The 13,844-nt window shown below is 34.0% G+C and overlaps 1 protein-coding gene across 1 annotated transcript; it reads right to left on the reverse strand.

The window, feature by feature from the left end:
• Positions 1-12,095: 12,095 nt before the first annotated feature.
• Positions 12,096-13,491, reverse strand: LOC143452507 (uncharacterized). Its single transcript, XM_076953509.1, has 2 exons — positions 12,609-13,491; positions 12,096-12,513 (listed from the first exon to the last, which is right to left on the reverse strand). The coding sequence occupies exons 1-2, from the start codon at positions 13,448-13,450 to the stop codon at positions 12,423-12,425; spliced, it is 933 nt and encodes a 310-aa protein (XP_076809624.1). The 5' UTR covers positions 13,451-13,491; the 3' UTR covers positions 12,096-12,422.
• Positions 13,492-13,844: the final 353 nt, after the last annotated feature.

A 13,844-nucleotide genomic window follows, 5' to 3' on the forward strand; every position in this document is an offset into this window, starting at 1 on the left:
GCATAACACTGCGTGACGTAATCAACTGCTTCCCCTGTGCGTGCATTTTGATTTATTCAGTCTTTTTGGCTTTTACGTTCAACGCCGCAACATGTCTTCGTGCTGTTGCTGTCACAATGTTCTATCTTGATGTATTCGTTCAAAGAAGCTTCAAATATAATCAGATTATACAGTTGTCATTCCTGTGTCATTATTGCTGGAGTCTATCAAAGTTCACTGTTAAGATATACACAAGTAAACAGACTTTGTAGTGTAGTGGGTAAACCTTACAGGCTAAGGTACCATATACCACTTTTCATTACAGACTTTTTGGGATGAATATGTGAACGTCTATTAACAACAAGCACGTGAAGCATAAATTTTTGGCCTTGTGCTGTGTGCTGCCGGCCATTTTTCAGAACATGTTGCCTGCCGTTGGTAATTAAAGTGTAGTAAAGATTAATTAAAACTTTTTTTATGTTATATTAGTTATTATAGTATTATTTTAATAGTTAGTTAGTTAGCTAGATAGTTGTTAGTATTATGACTTAGTTAAATTTCAAGTCAGATTGCAGTAATTCAGTGCATTAATTCATGCAAAAGTGACAACATATCACATACGACAAAAAAACTGCTCTTTCTAATACTTCTTCATAACGCAGATTTTCGTGGGTTACATTTACTGTGGTTGTGTTTTAACTGCGGTGCAGTAAAAGTCGAGCTTGAACTTAATATTCTCACAGCACCTTGTACTGTGAATACTATAGCTGGTATCTGCAAGATGCATCTATACCATGGTAGTACGTAGTTAGCTGAAATAGATATACCATGGTATATGGCTTCATGTTTAACACGAAATTAGGCCGAGTAGAATGTAGAATTGCTATCGCCATACACTCTGCCTAGAAAGTTTTACTTTCATAAGTAAACTAGTTTTGTCTGGCATTACAGTGGGCGCCTGATAGTGGTGAAATCATGCAAACAAACACTCAAGCTTTTAAATACTAAATCTGTTGCTCATAATTAAATGAACAATTTGTTATGTCAGAACAACTTATCGAAACGTAGTTTGCTGAAATAGATTATATTAATTGGCAATTTGAGTTACTGTTACATAAATATAGCCAAGTATAACCAACAAGGGCAGCCAAATACGTTCGCTTTCACATTTCTTTGTGATATTTAAGTTTTATTATTCAAAAATAAATAGAGTAGTTAACGAATATAATTTCTCGCCTCTAATTATAACAACAAAGTGAGGCTGTTTTCATTGTTAAGTGAATGACTTTTTTGTTGGGAATGTTGACCCTAGTTTATCTTAACCATGAACCTAGATCATCGTTTCTTACCAAAGTCGATAGATGCTTAAGTAATATTTTATTGGGGTTCGCCATTGTTAGTATTTGCGTTTGCCCGAATCTTCCGCACAGACGATATTCGTTGAATCCATTCGGATTTGGGTTTCTATCGACGCAGCTCTATTTAGTAATGAGCAATAGGAAAACAAGTTTAGAGGTGAACGTTTCCTTTATTATTTGTCCCTACAAACAGATGACGCACTTAAACGGAGTGCTTTGAAGGGACTGTCACAAGGTTTCGAAACATGTGATTGTAAACATTGTTTAAAAGTTCATATTTGCTTAACTTGTACTGCCAGCTTTCAGCTGTCGCGTTTCTTTATTTAGCTGTAGATCTCTGAGCAAATAGCAAGGAGGGACGTTATAATAATCGGTCTCATTTTTGATCTGGAATAACCTGTACCTAAATGCGTTTATTCAACTGAGTTCAATTTGTGCAAATGATTACAAAAGGAAAATTTAATCAGTTTCCACCGACAGACACGGTTGCGCTTTAATCTTTTTGTTCTTTTTGCTACAATTTTACCTCGATATATTATTTAGGCCTTTTAATTTTCGCAAAAATGATTTATGTTTTAGTTTTTACCTCATGAAACGAGCAAAATAATAAAAAACAGTATTTGTTTTATATAACACAACATTTATCTCTTGTGTCTGTGATGATTATTTATTGATTAGGGGAAAGTAAGGCAACGAGGGACGTTAATGGACATATGGTCACAATCAGCTGATTTCATATAAATTGTTGTGTCCTTCTTTGCCCCGCTGTTGGGACAGTCTGGGATAGTGTACCTTGATAATGCGCCTACCTGTTTTATTTTTACTGTTTTTGTTTTGAAATGTCGCAGTACTTTTCTCTATAGTTATGCAACATAAATCTTAAGAATGTTTTTGTTAATCGGAGTAGTAACAATGTTCTTAGTTATCGATTAAAGATAACGTCGAATCAAATTTTGTGACTTTTATATTGAAAAGAATCAGGCACAAAACCCGCACTATGAAACAGACCGCATCATAACTACGGGATAAAAACAGAATTTGTAGCCTTAAACGGATAAATAAAATGAGTAAAACAGAAAAATACGCAATAAAACCAAGTCAGTTTCACATCAAAATAAGCTTGTCAATGGATAAAAACTTTATTGAAAAAACTGTTGCTAAAACATTTTATAAAAAATCACATACAAATTCTCCTATGCCCTTGTAGCCTAAACATATTTCATGATACCATTGTTTGCATGCACTGCATTCAATCCAGTCCTCAGTAGGTGGTTCCTGGTACAGATCAGAGCAAAACACATATTTGAAAGCTTTCTGGTTGTACAGTTTTGCTTTGCTCTTCTTTGTTGGTTGCTTTGTTTTAAAAGTTTTTTCTTTTTGGTTTCGTCTTGCTTGCAGATAACATTAACTGCTTTTTGAATGGTGATGAAGTTAAAGCTTCTGTTTTGTTTGCTTTTCTTTTCCGGCAGGAGAGTTTAGCATGGGGACATATCAGTGTGGGTCAGCAATGGTGATTGCAATGGTCAGCAACATTAAAGTCACAGAAACTTTACGAGGTGTAGTCATGGACTGAACCGAAGAGCTGCAGCAAGTCTGGTCATTACACGGCAAAGGTTTGGTTCTAACAGTATCACTAGAAGAAGAGGTTCCTATATATCGGAGTTAAACAAACAAGCGTGGCTGGTAGAGTTTAGTGCTGCAGATTCAACAACTGCTGATGAAGTTGACGCATCAATATACTTGTTTCAGCAATACATTGACTATCAACATGACTAGCCGAAGGGTTGTTAACGTTGTCTTTTTTCAGTTATACATAAATTTTCCCGTTATAATGACCAACGGTGTGATTACTTGGGTTTTTTTTTAGTTTAGCTTGTAGTGTATGTTACTCTATTTTACACTACAAAAACTTTTAGAAACTTCAGAAACTTTAGAAGAACAGAAACGTTATAGTTGTGTCAGTTGTTATGTCAGTTGTTCGTTTGTCTAGCACTCTAGTTAATAAACTCATCTGTAGATACCACTTTGTTATTTGGCTTAACCTGGATATTATCACTTGTCATAACATTGTCACTTGAAGTCACATCTGTTTGTTTATACATCTAAATTAAATAGAAAATAGCAATAAATATACGGTGGTTTGAACCAGCTGCAGAAGGAGACAGGAATTTGTTTATTTCATAAAAATCTCAAAGCAAAGCGATTTTTAAAGGCTTGTACAAACACAAAACTACTAAAGATACGCAAGGCAAAAAATAATTATTTTTTGTATACTTACCAAACATATATATACATACATACATAATTTCTGAAAAGTTGCTTTTAACAATGTTATAATCGAAAAGTTGTACTTCTTGAGAATTTGCAGAAATTTTCTTCCTCTACCTTTTCCATGACTTCCTTAGCAAATAAACAAAACGCTTAATTACTTGTGAATGAATTATGCTTTGTTTACAACATTTGTTTGTTGAACAACTACATGAGAAACAATTGACAGTTAGGCTATTTCATAAAAGAGTTTCAGTTCCTTGATTACTTCTTGTATATCCTCTTCTACAAATAGTCCATCCGAATTATGCTTAATGGCCCTAAATATATCAGCAGTCAAAAACGTAATCAAAAATAGTCAAACGTAGATTATTGTATTGCTTATAGAAATTTAGTCTAGCTATTTCTTACCGACGTATTATTTCTTTTGCTGCTTCAGTTTTGGTATAATGTAAGAGTGGTTGCAGTTTGCCACTTTGTTGACAATCAACAGCAAGTTTCAGACACGATGGAAGAAGAGCTTTGATAAGCTCTTTATTTTCTGTGTTACTGGGATGTACATAAAAATAAGCTCTGCATATGTCCAAGAAACATCCTAAAAATGCTAACGAATACGGGCAAGCAATGTTGTTTGAAAGGGGTTGGTGCAAGAATTGCTTCAATTTATCTGGAAGGCTTAGGCGTAACTGACTGACTTCTCTGGGGTCACGTTGAAAATTTTCAACTAGCAGATTGTCGTTAAACAGATTGGTAAACAGATGATTGAATTTTTTATCATCAACCGGTGGTGTAGTGAGTTCTAATGTTTTGTCTTTGAGAAATATGGGAATCGCAAATGCTGCATGTTGATCAACGTTAAATACCACACAATTCCCATTTTGGCGTATGCGTTCATCGCAAAGCAATGATATCATAAAACGTAGAAGTCGGTTTCCAGTGTAATTTCCGATTTCGTATCCTCCGATCAATCTGAATGAATCAAAATCAATCTTTGGATAAAATTTCTTTTTTGTTTCCAATCGACGTTGTATTTTGTCCAATAAATCCTCATTGTTTACTGTTGCTGGGTTAATGCTGACTTGAAGGGATTCCACAGGAAACTGTATCTCACGCTCTATGCTGTTAAGTACTTCTCTCATAGTAAGCATGTTGTTCTTAGTTCTTACCAATAATACATCAATGAAATATCTTTCTCCTTAAATTTAATTTCTTGAAAAGATGTTGCAGACATTACTTTCTCCGTAATAAAAATTTTTTAGGAATCCTGTCAGTGAAACTATTACCTATTAATAAAAACTAAAAAATTAAAATGGAACTTCATGTCATTGCGAGTTTGTACAGCTCTATATTATCACTTTCCCCCTCCCTTCTGGAGTGAAATAACGTGGTTTAAGCTTAGAAGCCGAATGTCGAAAGCTGTTAAGAAAAGGACCTGGTCACTCTACTCCAGTGGTTCCTAAACTAGATTCGATTGAAACTATAGGGTCTCCGTATCTGCTATCCTATTACCTTTGCAATAAAACTATATGGATAGCATTGTTATAAAAAGGATGATAGTCAAAAATATACTATAATAGATTGATCGTCCAAGACAGCAGGTTTTTTGTTCTTCTTGTTATCAAACATTGTGAGCAAACATTCAACGTCACTCATAATGACAACATAATTCATAATTTTTGAGATGGGAACTTCGCGTTTGTGGTACTTTTTAAAGTTGCAGAGACAAGCCTGTCAATGTCGATGAGACACAACTTTTCTGGAACGATGTAAGGGTATAATGATTGTCCACCAAATCTCTTTCCTAATGGTGACGAAGTTACAGCTCGGTTCTACGTTTTTGATCGAAGTCGATACATCGGTCATGCAAAAATCGGCCAAAACCGAAATTACCTCTACCATTTAATTATTCAGTTTATTATGAAAAAATTGAGAAATTTTATGCGATGACAAGCTTAGCAGAGGCCGACATATTAAACCCATGATTCTGCAAAAAAATATACCATATCGATTAATATCAATTACTGATTATTTAATGCAAAATCGGTTTATATAAATTATATCAAATTTAAATGTACTGGTGCAAATTTCTTTGAATTTCGATATTTTAATTTTTTAAATTATTGTAATGAATATTTGGTTTCATATAAATTAATTCGAATTTACTGTATTTGAGTTTATCTTAATTTTTTATAAATTGTTTTTACGTTTTTATAATTTTTTAAAATCAATTTAATTTATATGGATGTAAATAAATTAGTATAAATTAGCGATTACAGTTTAGCTTAAATTTTATAATTCTATTTTAAATCCTGGCATTTACAACAGGTATAACAAGTGGTTTTATGGGTAACCCACTTGAACTACGAATAAGTAACTAAACAAGTTACCAGAGTACTGGTATCTGATTTCACGCTGGTTTGTTTGCTGAAGATTATTTTGATTGTATCACTCTTTGCCATGTGCCCTTTTAAAATAGCACATGCAGACGCAATTTCTATTTCAGTGAGTTGTAAATCACGGGAGATTTTACAAAAATCTTGCGCTTAGTTAATTCTTTGCTAAATATGCATTATGTGCTATATGGCTAGAACTTAGTGGATTTTAACCTTTGCTGTAATAATAAGTCACGAGGCATTTGAAATAAGTTAATCTCGCATTGCATTGCGAGTTGTTCCCAAGATCGGGTTGATAATTTTGTACTGTTCATTTCGTTTGTTGTTGCTGCACCGTGTAATTTATAAAAAGTAATACTTTTTATAAATGCAATTTTACAGTGCCTAACAGTTTTAGTACGTTTGTATAAACATCAACACCTTAATACTGATGGTTCTTATTAAAGAAACCATGTTTTAAAAAACATTTCGCCCAGGTATATTGACTTTGCATAAAAGTAAATCTTGGTACTTTTTGTATTAGTTATGCAAATAACGCACTTATACATTTAGTTATATCTAATTAATATATATAGTACAATATCTGTTTTAAAATTAGCTTGTCATTTTATTCTGGCCACACAATGTCTGTACTGTTCCTATATCACCTTTGCTACGTAATGGTAACAGCCTTCGTGAAGACCCAAAATTTAGTTCAGTACGGAGTTTGTTTATCCATCAAAACGGACGCCCAAATTAATAGCATCAAATGAATTGTAGCTACGCAAGAAAAATAACAAAAACGACATAACAAGAGCAATATTTGATAAAGCCGATAAATATACATTAAATCATTGATTTTACCCATAGCAAATTTAATTACTGTTGAAATGTTACATGTAAACAGCACTTTAAGACTAACTGCGTGAACGACAATAACAAAAACGACATAACAAGAGAGACATAACAAGAAGACGGTTTGGTGATAACAAAGTAACAAACTAGTGCTGATTCAATAAAAGAGTTGTAATTATTGCTCTATGGAAGCTTTTCCACGGTTGGACCTTTTCATATGTTGTAACAAATACGGTGTTGTTACACGTCTCGCGTTGATATCATTCAACTATTGCTCTTGTTATGTCGTTTTTGTTCTTGCGTACATACAATTCATTTGATGCTATTAATAAGGGCGTCCATGTACTAGATATAGTAATAGTGACGTAGGCAAGCTAACGCGTTTTGAATGGAATATGTCTTCATAGGTAGGTGACTAGTAGCAAGAAAACTTTGTTTTTTGCATATGAATGTCACAAATGACAGCACATGAATAGGTAAAGCATTCTTGTTTTTACCGCAGGGCGCAGTTACCGGTACCGGACTAGGCTAGAACCAACAGCCAAAACTGAACTGTACTGTAGGTTACCATCTACTTTTATCAGTACAAATACGTGCCCCAACGGTTAACTAGTTTAGGATTATTTAACACAAAATGCTGTTGTGGTACACTTAAGTATGCTTTTATTATACCTTTTACTATTGGCAGCGTCTATTTCACCGACTGCCGGTTACTAAATTTGGAAAAAGCTACTTCGGTTAACGGCTAGCCGGTTACGCAACTGGTATTTTCTTACGTCGGAAAACGGCGCCCGGTGAAGTAGACACTTATTTTACCGGCCTCCTTTACCGAGGTAGGAAAATAAGTATACGGTAAACGACAATTACGCTTGTCAACGAATTGAAATGTATGTTAATTTTCACCTTAAATCGACGTATTAATTTTTCAAAAACGTAAATTAGAATAAACCTAATCTCTCCTCTGACCCAAACTCTCATCTTTAATAACTAAATTAGATTAAAAATTAATTTAGACAAGAAAAAGTCAAATATCTGTGTCATCCCTAAAAGTCAAATATGAATTTCCACTTATCAAGAACTCGTTTTATCAGTTCAATTAACCGACGAGCAATTAGATGAATTAGGTCATTACATATCAATTTGGATTAGTTTTACATAAACAAATATCTATATAGTTTACAGGTGTAGTCAAGTAATTCACGAGTAATTGCAAAAATATAGTTTTATTAAGGATCTCCTGCCAAAATATAGTTTTATTTAAATACATTTTGCAGTAATTCGTCATTTTTAACTTTTGTTGTTCTAAAATACTTACCATCTTTGTTTTGTCAACTCCATATAACAATAAACTGAAACTTTTTTCCTGTAATCGAGGATACCTAAGCTATCTCAAGTAAAGTGTTGCTTGACTTAAGATTGCGTAATAAGCGTAACTTGTTTAATCGTGGATGTGCCTTAGTGTATCCTTACAAAAGAATTGACAGCACATAACTGAAAGTTTTATAGTGACTTTCGCATGGTTTTGGGAAATAGTATATGTTTGCTTATATGATTTAAGAGTTCGTATTTACTTAAACTTTATTGTCAATTTTCAGCAGCCACGTTTTGTTTATTTAACTAAAATTGCAAACAAGAGATCTAAGAGTGACACTATAGCCTTCATGTGGGTTCATTGTGACGTCGAATAACTATAGCTATATGGCTTTATTTAACTGATTTTATTAGAACCCATATAAAGCTTATTAGATCCTACAAAGGTGAGGCAAAATGTTTGAAACTTGCTGGACTTAAACTTTAGTTTGTGTAAGATCATTCTCCGAAGTTGCAATTACCTTAAGCGCTTTGCTGCTACGTCCATCTGCGTATTGAAGCTGGACCTGGCTGGAAAGATCTATCAACTCTAAAACATCTGAGTTAATATTTCGTTCCGTATTGAAATTGACTGGCCAGCTACTAGTTTCCTTTGCCGTTGCTACCCAAACCAGCTTATCGTTAAATTTCTTTCTCATTTTTGCATAGGTGGTAAACTTCAGGTTCCAGTATGATCTCTATGCAGCTTGTTCTCCTGAAACACCGATTTCTTGGGCACTAAATAGCAACAAAGCGTAACTGTTTTCTCTGTCACCGGGGCTTTACCTTCTCCGTTGAATTTGTTCCTGGTCGTCATATTGCGTAATTAAATGGATGTAGAACACGCTCGAGACCATGCATTCTGTTTTTTGTTCTTTTCAAGTTTATTTATTTCCAATCACTTTTTTCCAGTATCGATACGACTGGAAAGCCATTGAAAATTACTACAACTTGATGGTAATTGAAGTTTTGGCTGAAATCCCAGTTGTGAAAAGTGTATGTTTAACGATTTTTAATATATTTTTGTTTACATATGTTTGTGATACCGACAACTATAATTAATCAATCTACGTAAGGTTACGCAAATGGTTCCATCTCTTCTTCATTGCTTAAAGTGTGCAACCTAAGCCGTAATGGTGGAACCGAATTGTGTTGTATGAATGGTGTCATGCGGACGACAAACTTGTAGCAGAATATTTACCTTGATTCAAACGTCCGATCAATTTCAATAATGTACAGGTCTATTCATTTCTTGTAACTTTAAGTTTTCTGTTTTTATTTGAATTTAGATTAAGTTTTCCTAAAACTAATGAAACTTTGTCACTTATTCTGAGGTATTGGAATTGTTGAACAACGTTTTAAACTTTATAATGGTATCCCTTAACATAGTAAAAATATTCCCGCATAGGTACAGTGATAGATCTATTCGGTTCTAAAAAATCGATTCAGACATACTAAGATAAGGCAGGTTTACATTTCAAATGTGTTATAAATAATTTTTGACAGGTAATGACTTAACTACCAAGTTTAGGTTTTGCAATTGTCCAATACTCGAACAATTATGTAACTATATTATATTACCTTAGTTAACGTTATATTCTATACTAGCTGCTTTTACTAAAACGATTTGTTTCAAGTTAAGGTAATTTAGGCCTAACTATCGTTTAGATGCACTTCAAATCTGACTCAGTGGTGAACCAACACAATACAGATGAACAGGTTGTGACACGTTCAAACAAATATGCCGTAGTGAGGTGAAACTGTTCTCCCGCTTTGCCAAATTGATTGTCCACGACAAATACAACGCCCACAATTACAAATAACAATGGTGTAGGCATGGGTACAAATATAGACCCAAAGCGACAAGTCGTCTATAGAAAAAGCCGTTGTTATAAGGTGACGGTGATCTTAGTGCCATGTCCATAACCGACATAACCATAGGACAAGACTATATCTTGAAATTTGAAGTTAACGTTACAACATCACAGCGCATCGAGGGGTCGTGTTATTAGGCTGGATTAAGAATAGAAATGTGATATGCACTGTTAAAAAAAAACTCGTAATAGGCAACTCGTAATAGAAATTTAGTAAAAATTACAATTTAATTATTAACTTTTGCCTAAATTTTAACAGTAAAACATTACTAATGATGCATGTAAATTTGTTGCAGTAATCTGCATGTAAAATTTACGAAATTTTTTTAACAGTGTGGTCAAACTGCGTTAAGCTTGGTTTACACTGGGGCTTTGTCAAGCGTTGCGCAGGTTTCGCAAGCGTAGGCGTATACTATTACATCACATACCATCTTGCATACATTGTGTAAAAGTTTCAGTGTTTTGCGCACAACGTAAAATGGATCCTGAAGAAAGCAATTCCTGCTTACGGCAATCTAGACTATGCCGTAAGTTTTTTTAAAAAAGTTAAAACTGGTGTTTTAAAACAAACAATAAAAAGAAACGTACAAGAGATTGAAAGTATACTCGCTCTATGCTCAGTCGATATCTTCAGCGTAAGCTCCTTTTTCGGAAGGCTGTCACTATTTCAACGGTAGGAACTCGTACGTTTGGAGTTACGTTTTACAGGTTCTTGTTAACCTAACTTTAATTTTATGACATAACCTAAACCTAATCTAAAGCTACACCTTCAAGTAAACCCTAAATAGCTAAAATTAACCTTTTTCATGCCCATGTTTGTGATCCACAGTTTCAGGCCAAGCATATGGATGATCTATTTTCCTTCGAAGAATACTGTGCAACTCCTCATCATTTTTAACTTAGCATTTTCCAGTTTTGGCTTCAAGTGGACGACGATAGTTGCGGAAACGTGAAGCCAGGAAGATACTAAATGCGTTTTTTTATCACTCGGCGAGCCCTGGACAACCTTTAATAAAAAACTCTTCTACCGTGACTCAAATTGCTGCCATGGTATATAGAGTTTTAATACTCAGTTGTGTAGCAACGGAAATGCCTCATCCCCAGATGGAACTCTGGAGACAGGACTGCTGGGAAGTGTGAAGTGCCTGGCTATCCTTGTTAGTTTTACATTGCTTATCAAATTGCCAAATAATACAGTAATTTGATTTATCTAACTACGTTTCGGTAAGTCGTTATGACATAACGAGTTGGTGATTATTGGCAGGGCAGATTTGGTAGGCTATTTGAGGGATGTTTATTTGCATATTTCACCATGATTCAGGCATTTACTCGGTCGCCCGTCAAAACCAGTTTTTTACAACTTTCCTGCCCCCCGCAAATACGTGCACACCGGAATTGTGTTCCTATTTAGTAGCTAAGTTTCATTACTTCTAATTATATATGCAATCTAATAAATGTGCGTTAATATAATCAATCAATAAAATACTTTGCAAAATGGGCATATAAAATGTAGGCAATATTTTTCAATGTTTCATTATCGTAACCGTCAAGTATTTCTAATATTAAAAGTGAAATACTTATGAAAGTGAATAATAAGAATAAAGCCAGTATCAATAAAGCCAATGCGATCCTTTTAAACAAAGGTATTTTATAGATTGTGTGGTTGTAGTATATCTATAATAGAAATAAGTGAATGAGTGGGTGTTCATTGGTAATTTGAAAATAATAAGAGTATAACAGGGGAAAGTATTTTTAAAACTACAAAATTGCGATTCTAATTTTGCGCTATGCAGTGAGCATAATGCAACCTGCTTGTTATAGCACATTTCGATTTCAAGCAACGCGCGATGAAGCGGGACGCCAAATCTCTGCAGCAATCCGGCGTTTTCGCCAATCTCAATACGAGTTGTTGATGTTACTTCGAACTTTCATTATTTACTCAAAAATATACTATCTTTATATACTATCTCAAACTATATCTATCTTTACACTTCATTATTCAATTTTAACATTTACTTTATTTTCAATGTTTATTTATTTACAATTATTTTTCGACAAATTATATTTGGTTCAAATAATACATTCAAAAACGCAATAAACACTTATCACTGCTATTGTACTTTGAAGACAGGCGTGGTTTACAGCAAGCTGTTTAAGGTACTTTACATGAGAAACTATTTTCAAAGGGAACATTATATGCTGTAATTATTAGTGTTCATAAAAATAAAGTCTACAAAGTTAATTTTGCAGCCAGAATAATAAAAGCATAATTTAATCAACCTTTTTTCGTCGCAAAAATAAAAAAATTACTTCAAAGCAATATTGTATTAAAACTATAACGATAAAGTGCTTCCCAATGCAGTATGTTAAATTTCAAAAAACACTTTTAGCTCCGACTTCATTTCTTCAACGCTTATCTCATTGTAAAGACCTTCTCCGTCGTGGGGCATGTTGGCACTGAAAAAAGGATGTTTATGCAATGAAACAAGCCCATTGAAGTAAACAATATAGTAAATCTTTCAATGGCAACATCTATCAAAATGGCGACTTACTGGGATAGTATATCGATCGCCACCGCCGTCTCGCATTCTACTCTCTTTGCTCGAAAATTGAGATAAATCTCCTTTGAACAAGGTTGCCTTCCATGTTTTTCACGGAAGTTTGAAACAAAATCCTCCTTCACACCATCAAAGTTTAAATGTCTATAATGCATGACTTTTTCGAGTTTGCCTGACTGTGTAGAATCAACTGCCAATTTAAGACAAACCGGAATGATCCCTCGATTTAACAATCGATCTCCGCTTTGAACATGTTCGTCGTCACAGTATCTTCGAGCAATGTTAATTAAAACTCCTAAAAAAGCTTCTGTATATCTGCACGAAACTTTATCAGCAAGTGGTTGTTTCATAAACTCTTGAAATTTTTCGGGCAAAATTGATCGAAATTGTTGCACTTGTTCGATGTCGTATTTGTGAAGAATCACCGAAGAGTCATCAAAGAGTTTATGAAACAGATATCTGTAGGTACGGTCTTCGACAGGCATTGTTATTATTTCTATCCAGTTTGGCTTATAAACCAATAACAAAAATCTGTACACTCTTCGTACAGAAAATACAACACAATTTCCGTTTTGAAGAATTCTTGGATCATTGACAAGAGAAACAAACAAGTGGAGAAGTTGACAGCCATTGTAATCTCCGACCTCAAACTCACTAATATATTTGAAATGTTCGAAGTTGACTGCATATTTCTGTTTGACGTTTCCTAAACGCATTTGAATTTTGCTTAACAGCTCGCCTTCTTCCAACCGTACTTCGTTAGGGACACCACAATCCCGAGGATTAATTTGCAATTTGTTTGCCAGCAGTTTAAGCACCTTTTCTGCACTGAGCATTGCTGTTAGTTTTAAAACTATATATTTGTATAATTACTTTCTTCAAATCTGCAAAATACATTCAAAAGAATTACAACAAAAGTATAAAAACAAAACCTTAAAAAATTTTAGACAAACATAATAACACAAAAAACACCACGTAATTTTTGAAATAATTTTTAAAAAACGCTTTCATTCTATGCAACCGCTGATAACAGAGGTGTGTGAACAAACTTTTTCTTCTGTTTAATTACAGCGCGGAAGCTTGTTAACTCGAAGGTAAAAGTAGCGATTAATATATACTGCAATCCGTCCAAAACTGGTAATCTTGGCCGATTATGCCATATGAATTTGACAGGCAATAATAGTTGTATTTTTAATTCTTTTTATTAACTTACGATTTTCAAGCAGATAC

Source organism: Clavelina lepadiformis, chromosome 4 (genome assembly GCF_947623445.1).
Source record: "Clavelina lepadiformis chromosome 4, kaClaLepa1.1, whole genome shotgun sequence".
Classification (NCBI taxonomy): Eukaryota; Metazoa; Chordata; class Ascidiacea; order Aplousobranchia; family Clavelinidae; genus Clavelina; species Clavelina lepadiformis.